This window comes from Suricata suricatta, chromosome 2, assembly GCF_006229205.1.
Source record: "Suricata suricatta isolate VVHF042 chromosome 2, meerkat_22Aug2017_6uvM2_HiC, whole genome shotgun sequence".
In the NCBI taxonomy this organism is placed as follows: domain Eukaryota; kingdom Metazoa; phylum Chordata; class Mammalia; order Carnivora; family Herpestidae; genus Suricata; species Suricata suricatta.
The window spans coordinates 64286864-64304994 of record NC_043701.1 but is presented as its reverse complement, the minus strand read 5'-3'; the positions used below and the strand labels follow the sequence as shown (position 1 = coordinate 64304994).

Below are 18131 nucleotides of genomic sequence, written 5' to 3'. Positions count from 1 at the left end.
CTGAGGTGAGAATTGGGCCCCACATGGACTATTTTATGAATTCTTAGACAACGGCTAACAGGGATGTTCTCAGCTGAGCTGAGTCTCCCCCACTCCTTGGAGGCATCTGGCTATTTATCCCATGTCTCACTGTGCCTTTCCATCCTGCTGTGAGGGGCTGCTTCAGGCTTTCATGAAGCACAGGCTAGGATGGCCTGGCCTGTGCCTGTAAATAGGCAGCAGCTCATGCCTTGCTGAAGTTCAGGGGCTATAACCAAAGGGGCAGCAGTCTGATTTGTGGGTAAGAGGCAGGGAAGAAAAAAAGGGTTACTGTATCGGATAATGCTTTGTGGCAGCCCCGGGAAGCATCCTGGGGCTTCTCAGTCCCAAATGACAGGGATGAGAATTGTGACTGAAAGGAGACCACAGATCTGACTTTAATTAAGAACGGCTCCATTCCACACGAGAGGAGATCCTCAAATAATTCTTGGATCTGTCAAGAGCAAAGGAATTCAATTTTGGTAAAATAAGATGACTGAAGTTCAGATAAATCATTATTTTATTAATGCAAATTGCCAGCTTAGAGAAATCATGTCCAAAATCTTTGATTGTCCCCAAAGATCAGTTAATCAATTGCTTGAATATGGAAATCTAGAGTTTATATTTCCACCTCTGTTTTGCCCACCAAAAAAATAACCTTGGATGGGGGGATTATAGTATTTTTAGCTGAAGAAGCATATTTCAAGGATAGTACTGTTAGGACCATTATTTGGAAGTAAAATGTCCATTTTAAGCATTTACTGCAAACTGATATTAAGGATTAAGGGAGGTCATATAAAGTGCAACAGTAAAAATCCTCAATAATATTCTGTACTTACACTCAAAACATGTTTCCTTTAAACTCAAAAAACCTCTTTTATGATGTAGAAAAAGGGCTGGGTTTTCAAAGCAACTCTCCTTTACCTTCTGTTTTGTATTTGTTTATTTTTAGAATGTTGCTACTGGCAATAATTTCTGTTTTGACTGACTTTATTAGTAAACAGGCTACTGGATCTACAAACCTTTCTTAATGAATAAATGTGACAGTAGGTGATTTATTGTACTTAATATTTTGCCCCTTAGTCACTTCCTTGGCTGAAATCCCCAAACCTCATTAGGTGACTTCTTTCAGTTTATGGCAGATGGACAATGACCACAGGATATAAAATGAACAGCTGTCCTTCTCCCCTTTTGTACCTTTCTCTCTTTAAGTCCTATTCCCATTCTCTCACTTCCAAAATATTTATAGTTTTTCCTCTTACTGCCACTCCTATCATAAGGGATAAAGGAACCAATTCTCTCCCAATTTATAGATTACCATGCTATTTCCAGTCACTTTGGAATGCCCACCCATTTGCAAGTCTCTTCCCAAGCCCACAGCATAGAACTTTCATGATTTCCTTTGCTGGGAGAAACATAAGGAAGAGAAATGCAAAATGTGTCAGGCTTTGCCAGGTTCCCTGCCAAGCAGCCCTCCTTTTCTCAGGGCCAAGGCCATACAACCTAGCCCAGTGCTGAGGTCTGGCTCATTTTCTAGAAAGACCGATCCCCACCTTAGGCAGCAGGTGTTAAGTACTGCCCCTCCTCAATCCCAGCAATCTGGAAACTCAGCATTACCACCCTCGCTGCCATTCTGGCTTTGACCTTGATCTTAAGGTCTTAGAATGGCTTCTGCCTTGTCCCCCTGCAGGCTTCTATCTCTCTAATCTTAATTGTGGTGCTGAGCCTCTAAAGCAGTACCACACCTGCTCTTAGCAGTCTCCTTTCCAAATGATAAAGTCTTGCCACTGGACCTCCCTCTGTCTGGATTTACCAACAGGCTGTGCTCTCACTCTCCTCTGTGGTCTGCACCCACTCCTTGGCTTTTTCTCACACGCGGATACCCACCCACACCCACACCCCCCCCACACACACATTTGAAAAATAAAGTCCTTGCAGGTTGGGCAGTGTCTTGGGTTTGGCTTTCTTCACAGTGACGTAGACACATTACATTATACATAGCATACATCCTAAAGATCTCTCTGAAAGAAGAATCCTCAATCAAGAATCCTTGACCGGTAAAAAAGTGAAAATTGCTGGCCTAGGTCAAGTTTGAATATTGCCCATGGATTTCATTCAGGATGCTCCCTCATCTCAGCAGTCAAGAGTGGGTATAGTATTGAGCACCAATGTGGAACATCACCTAATCTCTTTCCTATCCTATGAATTTAATCAAATACAGTCCACAGTTATTTAGTTCTAGTTGTGAACAAAATTCCACCCGATGAGCAAACGGGGATACTTGTACATTACATAGCCATTAAAGGGCTTTAAACATTGAAACTTTAAAGGGTGAAAGTGGATGTACAGAAATAACCAGCATATAAATCACAACAGAGTCCAGTAGGTATCATAAAATATGGAGGAAGTGGGGATTCAGTGATAACAGGTTAGGCCCCTAAGCTTTCATAGGCAAGACCACTTAGTCTATACTAATGATCAATTTCTCATCCTATAGTTTACTACTGATAGCCTTCTATTAGAACAGCACTCAAATACTTAAATGCATATATATTAAACCAATTTCAGCATTTAATTTTTCTAAACTTCTGTATTTTATTAATATCTGTTTTGAGCTCAAGTCATCAGAGATTTTGTTTCTCTCATACTTAGAGATTATGTTTTTAGAAGAGGTTTTCACTATTTCATAATAAATTCTCCAAGGTTTAACTCACTTACCAAGGAGAGTGACTTTTGAAAAAAATGAGAGTCTAATTTAGAAACAGATCTCAGAAAGCTTACAGAGGAAATGAGCAATAATCCTTACCAAGACATAGAGGGGTCAATTTCTCCTCCCTCTGAATCAGCTGTTCTAAGAGTAGAGAGAGACTTCCTCTGTTGAAAAGAGTTCTGAGTAATGAAGATGTTATGAATTAGGCTTGAGGGAAAAGCTGCCTCCCTTAGGCTAAAATGCAATACAGTATCTCATATAAGTAGCATTTAATTCATTATCTGTTTATGAAAAAATAATGCTAGATCACTTTTGTTGCAAAGCAATCTTCCAATTCACCAATAAGAGTATGTGTAACTTTAATAATTTTCTAGTTTTTATTTTTCAAAATACACTCATACAAAATGAGTAGCTCTCATATATCAGACTCTGTAGCACATACAGTACATACAAGAATAATTCAGGTTGAAGGACATTTTCATATTTTAATCTATAAATAGAAAAAATTTATAATTTTATGACTCTTCTCTGTCTTCAGATGGTTAAAAACAAATAAAAAGGGAGTAAAAAAATGCACACTCAAAGCCCAAATCTTTAGGATATCCCTAAGTAAAACCAAAGAAAAACGGTACTAATTTTTTTTTAATTTTCTCTCTCTTTTTTAATGTTTTATTTATTTTTGATACAGAGAGACAGAGCATGAGAGGGGGAGGGGCAGAGAGAGAAGGAGACACAGAACCAGAAGCAGGCTCCAGGCTCTGAGCTAGCTGTCTGCACAGAGCCTGATGCGGGACTCAAACCCACGAACGTGAGATCTGACCTGAGCCAAAGTCGGAGGCTTAACCAACTGAGCCACCCAGGCGCCCCCTAATTTTATAAATTATGAACAAGTAGTAGATTCTAGCTAATTCAATAATAACTAATAAATACATGATATATATTTCTGTCCACTGGTTTCACTAAAAGTACACTATGTTGGTGATTCTATGTTTCCTTTTGGGTCAACTTTTCCACTGATAGAGGTCCTCAGATCACCATGCCCAAAACCTCTCTCGCCATGAAATGTCTGCATCGAACCAATTTAGCACTTGGTTACATATTATTACAGATGTCTCTGCAATAGTGACTTGTCACTCAGGCAAGAAATACGTATGAACATCTACTTATTTTGAGTCCCTGGGCTAGGGGCTGAGAATACCATGATGGACAAGACAGATTTACCTCCTGAGCCAAATTCTGTTCTTCAAGGCATAGGTTTCTGAATGCTTTCCCTTTAATCCCCATTTGGCCTACAAATTCTATTAATCTATAGAAAGAGCTAGGCTAAACTAAACAAGCATAATACTTGGCAAGATCTTATTGAGTGAGTTAGTGTAGACTTATAGCAAGGAGGAGACAAGTTCACTCTTAACACAACTATCCAAATGATCTTCCTTAAGAATTAATTTCATTATATTTCTTTATTGCCCAAGAGAGAAAGAAGCCATTTCTGACTTCTATTAAGTTTAAACACCCCAGATGATGTAGGTGAACTCTTCAAATGTACACAATTTTCTCTGACACTGACCATGGCCACCCTTTCGCCAGTCATTCTGCTCCAAGAGGACACTCATGCTCCCATCTTATACCTTGCTTTTGTCATTCTGTCTCCTCACTTGGAAAAACCTTTGTCCTTTCCAATGACTCCTGTTATTGGGGTTCAGGGATTCTCCTCTCTAAGAAGCCTTCCTGACCTGATCTACTGTAAAGGACTGGCCATCATGGGGACCATGATCATGTCATGTCATGATCATGTCCATCTCTGTTTATAACAATCTGGCAGCTCTCTAGAGGTTTCATGTTCTGTATGCATCAGGAGCTTTCTACCAAACCGCTAAGCACTATAAAAACGTTTTCTTTTTTTTTCCTTGTCTTTCTATAGTTAGAGTTAGTTCAGGAAAAGGCTGGGCACACAGCAAATATCCAATGACATGTTGTTAAATGAATGAAAGATAAAAAAAAACACTATCAGCACTTCCCTTGGACCCAGGACCTTGCCTGAGAAAGCAGTTTGGAGGCATTTTGTAAGATAATGGTTTGTAAAGGCATCACCTTGAATTTTTCTTCCTATCCCAGAGGAAATCTAAAGGAAATGGGTAAATGTCTCTAAGGCTGGGGCCATAAATTCTACTAGGTGACTCTAATTAATCAAGTGAGGATTGTAGCAGATCAATGCTTCAGCATAGAAATAAATATGAGATCTTTCACTGGGATGGAAAAATGAAAAGTTTTTCTAAGAACATTTTAGGACACTTTTCCTGATGGTTATCTATTGATAACCTGATAAATTTCAGGTTCCAGAGTTGTTTTCAGGATGCTTTAAATTTAAAATGCATTTGGTTAAGGTAGCCTGAATATTTATGCATATATTTATAAGTGTGTGCATGCACACCTGTGTGTGTAGGTATATATATTTAGAAAGAGCTAGGAGAGCACTACTGTTAAACAATGTCATGATAGAGTTTATTTGATACTCATAGAAATTCAAGACATTTCTGGGCACATATCTATGAGGTACTTGGGATTCTCTTGGAAAATGCTTGTCATGCGATTGAAAATGTTTACAAGAGCAGTATAAAAGTATCAAGGCAATAATTTATTCAACTGTGGTTATATGTCCATAATTGGGAATGTAATTCACCACTGAAGTAATAAATTATGACAGAATTCCCTAGAAAATTGTCTAGATTACATCTGAATCATCACACTACACAACAAACCTTTAACATCCTAAACGACTTCCAAGGTGTGACACTAAATCTGACCATATTTAAACACCCTCAGTACAGATTTGGATAATTCCACAACATACAAAGAAATATGACTGTCTACATGCAGTGTGTTTTTTTTTTAATAACACATTCAATGTAATTTTTGAAATGAGTATAAATACAATGGCTGCTATTTGGCCGCATTTGCTATTTTGGCATTTGGTTATTGTGGAACTTAATACAGCTGAGGATGAATTCATGCAATGATGACATCTCTCGAACCTGAGAGCACGGCCCCCTCACATCGTCCATGTGAACAGAATGAGGCTACTCCAAGCACTCACAATGAGATACACAAAACCATTTCTGAAAAGTTCTGCCCACTATGCTGAATTTACCACTCACCACCACATACCATTCAGCCAGTGGTTTGCCACTACGTGGTTTCTTTTTTCTTTTTCTTTTTTAATGTTTATTTATTTTTGAGAGAGAGAGAGAGAGAAAGCAGGGGAGGGGCTGAGAGAGAGGATACACAGACTCCAAAGCAGGCCCCAGCCTCTGAGCCATCAGCACAGAGCGTGACACAGGTCTTGAACCCAGGAGCCGTGAGATCATGACCTGAGCCGAAGTCAGATACACAACCAACTGAGCCACCCAGGTGCCCCAGGAAGCATATATTTTAAAGAGGATTCTCTTGTATATTTTCTTTGATTAAAGATAATATTTGAGATTAATATTCATTGCCCTAACAAAAAATTTAGAGTAAATACTTAGAATACAGATAAAAAGGAAAACACTTTCAGCTTTAAAAAAGATATAAATAGTATAATAAATTTAAACACATTGGTTCTGGTTAAGAACCTCTAAGTTACTTGCTTGTCACGCTAGGGATTTAAAAATTTGTTTTTGTAGCATCCCAACTTTGAAAAAATGAACTTCGTTTGTTTCTGATTATAAAAATATTACATTTACAGAAAATTTAGGATGCACTTGTTAATAGATCGAAGAAAACCCTCATAAAAAAAGCTCATTATCATGTTTTTGTTAATGCTTCCTTTATGACCACATATGGACTTCTGAATGTTCTGTAAATTGTTGTAATTATGCTATCAATGCGAGACGAAAACAGCTCAAAGTGTAGCCAGGCAGTCTCACATCACACCTACGGATGCTTAAATCAGGCTGCACAGATAAGGTGACAACTACATGGCTGGGAGAAAACTGCTCTGGGGTACAATCCTCCACAGTGAGGCCCCAGGAACCCTGCCTTGTGATCAGGACCAGGAATGGGTGGGGAGGTCGGGGCAGAACTGGAGGAAGGTGCCCCCAGGGCCTAGCTGCCGCTATCTTCAAGTCACAGGTAGAGGCTGGGAGGAGGTTTCCATGTTACAAGATGGAGATCAATAAAAGTGGCTCCCATCTAGAAGGGCAGTATCTTTCTTTAGCTAGAACATTCCTACTGGAAACTTGTACATGGTATTTATTCATATATACCTTTGGAAATTAGAATGGAAAGTAACACAGAAAACAAAACTGTAAATATTTGATCAAAAGCTACTTTATTTTTACTGAAAGCTCAGGGTAGGAGTTTTTAACTCTAATGCAAAAGCATTTAAAAGAAATACTGCTAGATGGAGTCATTTTTAAATGATCCATGTCTGAATCAAACATAGATTATTTATGTCAAATATTAAGCCCTAACTGGTTTCTCTCAGGGAACAATAATTCTCTTTCACTACCAGGCAGTAAAAGTACAGGAAATTTAACAGATTTTTAATTTTAATCTGAACAAAACACAACCAGTAAGGTAATTCTACTGCTGTAACCTTATAATCGCAAACATTCAAAATCCATATGTAAATCACTTTGAAACAATTTGGATTATCTGTATCATTCTTATATACCGCTCCCTGCTGGAGAGAAATGAGAACAGAATGCAGCATTTACAATTTTTAATTTCATTTTTAAAATGTGTTAAATTACTTACAGCAATGTTCAGACAGACTCTTCTCTAAATCTAAAAGCATTTGGCACTGTACTCCTGGTGGTACACTATGATTAAAACAAACACTTTCAAGTTAAATTGCTATAATTGCTAAAAACACTTACCAATGGAAAATTGGAGGACAGAGGCTGTTGTTGTATTAAGGCCTGTGGTAATCTAGAAAAAGGAATATACCAAAATAAGACAAGACAGAAAGACAGGAGGAAAAAGAGAAAAAGCTGTAGGAAGGAGAGTGAAAAGAGGAAAGACAGGAGATTCGATTTATCCAGTGGTTGGCTTATTTTCATTAGTATTTCTGAACACGGATACATTTCATGGTTCTGTATGGGGAACAGTAGTGAGATCCTGACTCAGGCCCTCATGGTATATGTTTTCTCAGGGTCTTGTTGAAAACCATGCTTAGTGTGATCTGCCAGATAATTTTGTGAGGGCTCTATTAACACAGACCCTTCCACTAACCCCTCCACATCCCTTCCATCCTACCCCAAAAGATCTAGAGCCCAAAGCAAATGCCATAAAAAGGCTCCCAAACAAAAGCTGGGAGATCAATTAAGAGCAAATGAGAAGAAAAAGATTATTTTGGGAAAAACAGATAGAAATACATCAACTAAAGAGAATAGGATATTGTTAGGGGATGGCAAAAATGTTCTATAACTGTGGTAATGACTGCATGATTTTGTGACTAAATTTGAGCTGTATACATTAAATAAATGAACTGTAGAATACTGTACGTAGAATATTTGTCAATAAAACCATTACCTCTACAAAAAAGGTAATCAAATTATGGGCCTAGAAATATCCTTCTAATACATTTCTATTACTTCTTCTTCATCACTTGAAGAAGCATGCTTAAAAAATTTCCCCCCTGCTGAAAGAAGAATGGTACCTTATTTAATTTTTAATAATTTTAAATTTAATTTTTTTAATGTATTCTGTGGAGCAGCAACTTTGACCCATAGCAGCTCAAATGAGATGAGAATTAGGGTTCTCATTTTTCAAATACTTTGTTGTTGACCCTATAAAGCTAATGTATGGGATGCTTCCCATGGCGGCATCTAGAAGTTACAAAGTGGACAAGTGTGTTTCCACCATGGTAAAAGCAGTTGGCTGTCTTACTTCCGCTTCTTCTATGTCATAATATCATCCTTAGATTTATCAGTGCCCATGTAATGGAGTCCACATTATGGAAGGATCAGGAGACACCCAGGTCATGAATCACTGAGGGGAACTGGTGGAAAAACAAGTGAGCAAGCCTCTTGTTTAGTCAGAATTCAGCTGAGATGTGAATATCAAAAGATCAGATGGGTGCTTTCCATTTCTACAACACAATTTTGAAATATGGCCGAATGTACTGTTTAAATATGTGACTTTAAAATTCATGAAGAAGCAAGAAAGGTAAAAGAGGGGAGGACAAGAGAGACATTTTATAAGTTGTTAAATATCACTATAGATATCAGTTCCTAATTGATTTTAACCATAGCAAAAATCACTGAGTTAGGGTGTCAGAGGAAATTCTCTCTGTGTAATATAAACCCCTCATTATCACAGATGATTTGCTACAAGAAAACTGACCCTTCATGCCTAGAGTCTTGCTTCCTGTTCTCTTCCCCTAGCCTGAGTCATTAGAGAAAAATGGACCAACAGAATTTCCTTTAAATAACTAGGATATTAGCTTTAAAGGAATCTGTGTTGGTTTTGATTTTGTTTTTCACAATTTTTAGAGTAAGTTCAACTATTTGCCCTCATGGTTTTTTCACTTGGATAATTTGATCTTACAGTCCAAAGAGGCAAATGAAAATCTGTAAAGTTTTCACACAAATTGAATGAATGCTCATTCCATCTCTGATTTTATATAACTGAGTAGATTCCCAGGTGAATCATGAAAGACTCCTGAGTAGAAGTTCATTGAAACAATGGTTATCAGATATGCTAAAAACACCATGGTTATTGCTAAGGCTGGTGCATTAGGTATACTAGAGTCTTAGATACTTATCCTGCTGGGTGTAATAAATGAGACTGTGTCACCTGCATGATGAAGTTCCACAGACATGACCGCTGCTGGCACACAGCAAGTTTCCAGGAATGTTGCCAAATTTCAAATTACACATGCTAACTGAGAATGACCCTGGACTTAGATTAGTCATTGATTCAACATTTCTTTTCTTGACCAGGGAAGCTAAGGCCTGGTAGAATGGTTAACTCTCATTGCTTTACCTTTATCTATTTTTTAACCTATTAGTAAAATAGTCAGTTACAAGAAGGAATAAGAAAGATGAAGAGAAAAAATAACAAGAAGCATTCCCTATAAAATCTGTTTGCCTACATTTAGGTGTTAATAAATTTAGGTATAAATAAATTATTATTCTGTAGTTCACATATGTAATTTTAGTTTAAAAAAATATACAGTCTTTACATCATACCTTCTGAAAATGAAAGGGCCTTTTAAATGGCTTTTGATAAATAGTGCATTAACTCTGAATGTCTGTCAGAACTTTTCTCCTACCAAGTTTCAGTGGTCTTGATTTATCAATTAGACCCCAAACCACAGAAAATTAGTATGATCACTAAATGAATCTGAATTCACCACAGGCTGAGGCTGTGTTTTCTGCACATCATCCTTGTAAATTTTGGGGGATTTGATCCTGTTGTAGCCCAAACTCCTTCTTGTAACTAAAATGCATTTGCAAATAACACAATATTTCAATAAATAATTTCTTTAAAAAAAGAACCAAAGGATTGCATTACCAACTTGTTTTATGCTCTGAGAGAGCACATTTTCTCTTAAAGGAGTGGATAAGTGAGTTCCTCATTACCTTAATGTCAGACCAGCAAAATGAGTAAAGTTAGGTATTGCCACGTGAAATATGGAGACCTCAGTGAGTGAAATAAAATGCAAGAGGGCGGCCACAAGGCAGCAGCAGGGACATAACTGCATGGTATGCCCATGCAACCACAGGTGGTGCTTCTCCCTGACTTTGGCTTTTATTGAAATAAAATGACCATGTGACTAAATTCACAAAATGGAGTGGCTCTTGCTGCCAGTATAAAAGTTAAGAGCTTTAGCATACTAAGGTTCTTTGCCTGTGGTTCTCTGCTTCACAAATTCAGTAAGAACTGCATTTATGAAAAATAGGAAGGCATTTTGTTAAAAAGTGATGTTTGGGGGGCTGATAGCTCTCATCAGTTCTCTTACACAACAATTTTGACTGTATTCGGTTTTGAGGTACCAAGCAACTATTTGAATTTTAGGAAACATAATAGCATGTTAACTGACAACTGAATTTTTCCCTTTTCATTCAGTTGATCTGTCTTCTGTAAACACAACTTGGGTACAGTCTATATTTTTGCTCCCAGAACACCAATGCAGTATAAAAATTATTGAGAATTAGAAGTTGCTAGTGTGTAAAATGTGAGTGTCATCCCTATCTTTGTTAATGTATCTTTATTCTATTCCTAAGGAGTCCACAACACAATCCCTCATACTTAGATGGGAACATAAATGGGCTTTTTTTTCTTTCTTGAATGAAGATGATTACTTTGAATATTTTCTTTTTTAGTTGAAAAGCTAATCTCATGCTAATTACATAATACAATTCAAAACTAGCCCTTTGGGTATATAAACTCTAATGCTAAATAAACTGAATGAGACAATAAGGATTAAAATATACATGGATCACATAAACTAGATACTTCAGTTTTTATGCTACTGAATATGAATTTTGGCATTATATTCTGAAATATGCTTATTTCTTGGTAATCATTAGAAGCAAAAAGAAAATTTTTTCAAGCATTTCTAGAAATATTACTGAATGGGAGAACATTCTCAAAAAGGCATTATCCTAAGCTCAGTTAACTACAATAAAATTTTATTTTGTTTTAAGGGTTATAGATAATTAATTCAGTCATGGTACATTATTTAAAATGCACTAGCAAATCTATTTTTTCAAGAAGAACTTCACTACCAGAGTCACATTTGTCTACAGGAATATTATAATACCTTGTGAGACTTGAATTATGAGCACCTATTATTTTAATTTGCATCCAATTAATTCTGTTTGTGTTCTAATTTCAGTTAAAAACTCTTCAATTTATCAATGTTCTGTAGCTCATATCTTTAATAAATTAAATGTATCCATTGCCATGAAAGGGGCAGTCAAGCAGCATAAAATAAGAACCACATTACAAAAATTAATGGACTTTCATTTTGATAACTAAATCTTGTTTTAATTGCTTAGCTAGTTTTTTCCGCCCCTGGTACTGTGGAAGCCAGTCTTTGGACCACTTTTAAAGTTAATGAATTTGAAAGAAAATGTGTGATGTAGGGGTGAAAAATATACCTGTTACCCAAAAGTCCCACTATAAGGAAGATGTGGGAGAAAAAAGAAGGAAGCTCAAGCTGAAAATCAGAAAAGCAAAGCATAAGAGATGTTGTAAGCAGAACATTTCTCGTCAAGAAACTGAGCCAGGAGTAAAACATAACAATTACTTTTATATCCTTTTTCAAGAATGTCTTTCTGCCAGAATCAAGTAACAACAAAAGGCTCATTAGCCACATGCTGATGGCTAGTGTTTTGTTGCTTTTAATTTCGAATGCTCATGTTTCATTTTATGTCTGATCCAAGAACTTATTTTTGGCAGGCCAAGTCTAATCAGTCTAAATTAAAGGAAAGTAATCTGCTCCTGAACAATGTGACACAAACTCAAATTTGTTAAAAACTGGTTTATTTAGTATACTTCCACTTTAAAAAATATCAGCAAAGTTCCTTTGTGGTCAGGACACGTTTTAAAATAATGTGATAAAATTGCTCATCTAACATTTTTGACTTGCAAAGAAAACATAAGACGTTTAAAAGTAAAGCCTTACGCAAGCACTTATGCAGCCATAAATTATTTACGTGTGATATAGATATGTGTGTCATATATATCACCTGCCGTACCCATATTTTTAAAAAGCCATCTAACCATAATGATGCAACATGTATAATGAGATCCATTGATGTTATCAATTTTATTCCTGAATTATTTTTACATTTGAAAATAAACTATAAAATCACTGCTACCAATTTTGAAATATTTGTAATAGGATTTATAATATAAATAATACTGCAAATATTCATATGACTTATATGAGTATGAAAGAACATTTTGTTGGCAAAAAGCTCCATAAAGACAGTGTATTTGGAATAATGTACATAAATAGCATGTACTTACCAATTCTCTTGGACCATATGGCTCACAGAAGGTGACGGCATTGCCATGCATAATTGCACCACACTGTTCTCCGAGCTCACAGTTGTTACATTCAACCCTGTAAGAACAGAGAATGCACCCACAGTCTGAGAATTAAGTAGCACAAAGTGGTTTATTGCTCAGGTAGGAAAGAGGTAAGTTATCGTTATTTGGTCAAATCGACATTTTGAGGAAGGTTACAGTTTTTTGGTAGTGTGACATGTTCATGAAATGGGAAGCCAGAAAGACTTAAACTTAAGTCCCAGTTCTTTTAGTCACTCTCAGTGGTGGGCAAGTTACTTAATTTCCCAAAGTTTTGGTTTTCTCACCTATAAAATGAGGATAACAATACTGACCTAATCTTACACAGTCGTCCTGAGGATTAAACAAGAGAGTACATGGGACCCAGAGGGCAAAACCAGTTTTCATAATAGCAGATGGTATTATAACCAATAATTACATATAATATATATCACACCCGATACAACAGTGTTTGCAAGTATTAAAGATAAGCAAAGTAATATATACCGAAACAATGAACTAAAACTTTATCTCTGAAAATAAGAGATGGCTTACAAATTTTAACCTTTTTTGAGTTGCTGTGTGAATGTTTAAAATTACTGTCCTCAAATAAATCTAAATGTCTATAAACTATACCATGTTATTCCAAAATAATTAAATCATATTATATTTAACCTATATATTAATCCAAAATAGATACAAATTCTAAATCAAGCAAGTTTTGGATACTAAGTTAACATATTCACCCTGCAAATAACTTAATTAGCTGCTTTTCTATTACTGTAAAAAAGAAGTGGCTAGTAAAAGTGGTTAGTTATGACAGAATCTCAGAAATAAAATTATTCATGTTTTTAGAAGAAAATGAAGGTATGAGTATTCTGAATTTGACTTTGCACATTTATAGAAATACAATGCTCTGTGTCACGACATTTCAACGTACAGTCATTACATATCTAACATGTAGGAAGGATAATCGATGTTTCCTCTGTCTGAACCTCAAACCACTTGAGAGCTGTGTTTCATGCAGAAAGGACATTTTTAGGCTTCACATTCTAGGTGCTAAACATGGAAAGGGCAGCATGCCCTTTGTTCTTGAGATCACCATATTTTGTCCTTTCAACTGCTTGCTAATTTCAGAAAAAGAGGGAGTAGGAAGAAGACAAAAGTGTGAAAAGATACCAGGTATCCCATAAAGCCAATGGGCAGAAGCACAGTAAATACGTAAAAACGTGGCAAATAAATGGATTTCCTACATGTGAATTGCATAAATTAATTGGTATTCTTCTCTTCCATTGAGGTGCTTATAAGCAGATCAATAAGATCAAGAAACTTTGATTTTTTTAGAATAAACAGAAAAATTTCTGATATGAAATTTAAAATGTTAGTATCTCATAGCATCACAAGTCTTAGTAGGAGATTTGAACCCTTTCTTGTTACTGTGAAGCAAAATTCTAAAAAAAATCTTTGACATTAGAAGAAACATAAGAGTAGCTTCATAAAGGTGATAAACATATCTCTGGCTCCCTGTTTTATGTCTGACATGCTGTATTCCATAAATATCTGTTGAATGAATGAATGAAGAAATATAAGACAACTTCATAAACGAAACTATTACTCAGGCTTGAAGTCTTAGGATAGTACCTGGCACATGTCTAGCATGATGTGTTCTTGTAACTGTTAGCTATTATCATCATCATTACTCCTCCTCCTTCTCCTCCTCCTCCTCCTCCTCCTCCTCCTCCAGATTTCCACCATTTTCATCCAGAACTGGCATATTAAGTTTTTTCCCAGGAGAACCTATTGCATGAACTTCTTACTCCTGTTTCTCTATCTTTAAGCTGTACATTGATTTTTTCAAGGACTGTGATTGTGATAAAAGTACAGAGGAGTGGCACAAAAATTAAAGTGGCATACTCTGTGATAGATGAATATTATTTGGCCTCCAAGTTATTGTGAATTGGCTTGAGAGAAACACAAACTTTCACAGAGAAAAAATTTTTAAATGTTCAACTCTCACAATGGCTATCTGCCATTGTCCTCCAGTGAATCCTAAAGTAAAAGTTTCATTGTTGGTGAAAAGATGGAAGATGTTCCTCTAAGATAAAAAAACAAGACAAGGATGCCCACTCTTGACACTCTTATTCAACACAGTGCTGGGAATCCTACTCCCAGTAATCAGACAAGAAAAATAAATAAATAAAAGGCACCCAACTGGTAAGGAAGATGTAAAACTGTCACTATTTGCAGATAACATGATAATATGTATAGAAAACCCTAAAGACTCCATGAAAAAAGTATTAAAACCAATAAATTAATTCAGTAAAGTTGCAGGATATAAAATTAATATACAGAAAACCATTGCACTTCTATATGCTAATAACAAGCTAGTAGGAAGAGAATTAAGGAAACAATACCATTTACAATTGCATCATAAAAGAATAAAACATCTAGCTAGGCATAAATTTAACCAAGGAGGTGAAAGAATTGTACTCTGAAAACTATAAAACATTTATGAAAGAAACTGAAGATGACACCAGTAAGTGGAAAGATACACTGTGCTCATGAATTGGAAAAATAAATATTGTTAAAATGTACATATCACCCAAAGCAATCTATAGATTCAAAGCAATCCCTATCAAAATACCAATAGCATTTTTCACAAAACTAGAAAAAGTAATCCTAAAATTTATATGGAATCACAAAAGACCCCCAACTAGGCAAAGTAATATTGAGGAAGAGGAACAAAGATGAAGGTATCACAATCCTAAATTTCCAGATATATGACAAAGTTGTAATAATCAAAAACAGTATGATACTAGCACAGAAATAGATACACAGATCAATAGAATAGAAAGCCCAGACATAAATTCATATCTTTATGAATCTATGACAATAGAGGCAAGAATACGCAATGGGGAAAAACAGTCTCTTTAACAAATGGTGTTGGGAAAACTGGACATCTATATGTAAAAGAATAAAACTGGATCACTTTCTTACATCATATACAAAAATAAACTTAAAACTGATTAAAGATCTAAATATGAGACCTGAAATCATAAATGTCCTCAAAGAACACACAGGCAGTGAACACTTGGACATGGGTCTTAGCAATACTTTTTTGGATCTGTCTGCTCAGGCAAGGGCAAAAAAAGGAAAAATAAACTATTGGGACTATATCAAACTAAAAAGATTTCATACAAGAAAGGAAATCACCAACAAAATAAAAAGGCAACCTACTGAATGGAAGAAGATATCTGCAAATGATATATCTGATAAGGGGATACTATACAAAAATATATAAAGAATTCATATAACTCAACCTCCCAAACCTAAATAATCCAATTAAAAAATGGGCAGAGCATATAAATAGACATGTTTTCCAACGAAGATTCCTAGAGAGCCAACAGACATATGAAAATTACTCAACATCACTAATCATCAGATAAATACAAATGAAAACCACGAAGAGATATTACCCTCACACCTGTCAGAATGTGTAATCAAAAAGATAAGAAATAACAATTATTTGTAAGGATGTGGAGAAAACAGAACCATTGTGCACTGGTTGGTGGGAATATAAATTAAGTCCATCTCTATGGAAAACAGTATGGAGTTTCCTCAAAAAATTAAAAAAAGGAATAACACATGAACCAGTAAGTCTACTTCTACATGTCTGCCCAAAAGAAAAAAAATAATTCAAAAAGATAAACGCACCACTATATTTACTGCAGCATTATTTACAATAGCAAAGATACGGAAGCAACCTAAGTGTCCATCAATATATAAATGGATAAAGAACATCTCTCTCTCTCTCTCTCTCTTTCTCTCCCTCTCTCTCTCTCTCACACACACACAGACACACACACACACACACACAGACACACACACACAGAAGAATATTACTCAGCTATAAAAAACAATAAAATTTTGCCATTTGCAAAAACATGGATGGACCTAGAGGGTATTCTGGTAAGGGAAATAAGTCAGAGAAAGACAAATAGCATATAATTTCACTTATATGTGTAATCTAAAAAAATTATAGAAACAAACAAGCAAACAGAAAAAATTCATAAATACAAAGAGCTGGTAGTTACTATGAGGTAGGGGAGAGAATTAAAAGATACAAACTTCTAGTTAGAAAATAAATGTCATTGAGATATAAGATACAGCATAGGGAATATAGTCAATAATACTTTAATATGTTTATATGGTGACAGATAACTACAGTTATCATGGTGACATATTTCATAATACAAATAAATGTTGAATACTTATGTTACACATCTGAAACTAATATAATATTGTATGTCAACTATACTTCAATTTTATTTTTTAAGGTTTTTAAAATATTTATAGTTGAGAGACAGAGCCTGGTTGGAGAGAGATAGACCATGAGTAGGGGGAGACGCAGAGAAAGAGGGAGACACAGAATCTGAAGCAGGCTCCAGGCTCTGAGCTGTCAGCCCAAAGCCTGATGCGGGGCTCGAACTCACAAACTGCGAGATCATGACCTGAGCTGAAATCAGATGCTTAACCAGATGAACCACCCAGGTGCCCCCTCAATTTTAAAAATCTAAGATAGGGGCACCTGGGTGGTTCAGTCAGCTGAGTGGCCAACTCTTGATTTTGGGTCAGGTCATGATCTTAAGCTCTGCATTGGGATTCTCTCTCTCCCTCTATGCCCCTCCCTTGCTCCCTCTCACTTTCTTTAAAAAAAAAAAAAGACTTAAAAATACAATAAAAATACAAGATAAACAAGTTAATTAATGATAAAAGTGTCAAGGTTGATATGAAGTCTGAGGCTTGATGTTTGAATTCTCATAGCATAATTGCTATCTATCTATAAATACTGATCAAGTCTCCAAATCAAAATTATATAACAGAAAAATAATGGTTTCCCCATAGCTTTTATTAAATGGGATTCAGGTGCAGCCTAGATATCTGTATATTGTTTAAAGAGGACTCCAACATAGATGGTCTGCAGCCTGGCATTAGGAACCAGTGACTAGACAACAGATGTTTGATGTATTTGCAGAACCACTTTTGTTTCATAAAATGACAGGAATTACAAAACCAGTAAACACAAGAACAAAAACAAACAGATAACAGCCTTTCTCCTCATTTGGCTCAACAACCCTCCTAAGACCTTTGTCTTCTTCATGGTACCTCAGATCCAGAATCTTGAAATAAAATTTACAAAGGCACTGGTACCCTGTTGAACTTAAAGATTTAGAATTACCATGTAGAATTACTCACTGAGTTGCTGCTACTTGGAAGAACAATGACTCAATAAGGATTTGATGGAACAAATCCATCAACTTTCTGCCAAGGTCTTTTAAATATCCTTTGCTTGAATTTCTCACAGTCTGAGAAATTATTATAATTTATTATGAATACC

General features: G+C 35.8%; 1 protein-coding gene across 1 annotated transcript in view; it reads right to left on the bottom strand.

The window, feature by feature from the left end:
- The window catches only part of RELN (reelin), a 495668-nt gene that overhangs the window by 237260 nt on the left and 240277 nt on the right, over positions 1-18131 (bottom strand). Inside the window, exons 7-8 of the mRNA XM_029918775.1 lie at positions 12695-12791; positions 7588-7639 (exon numbers count right to left, since the gene is read on the bottom strand). Of these exons, the coding sequence (XP_029774635.1) occupies positions 7588-7639; positions 12695-12791 (149 nt within the window). The remainder of the gene's footprint in view (positions 1-7587; positions 7640-12694; positions 12792-18131) is intronic.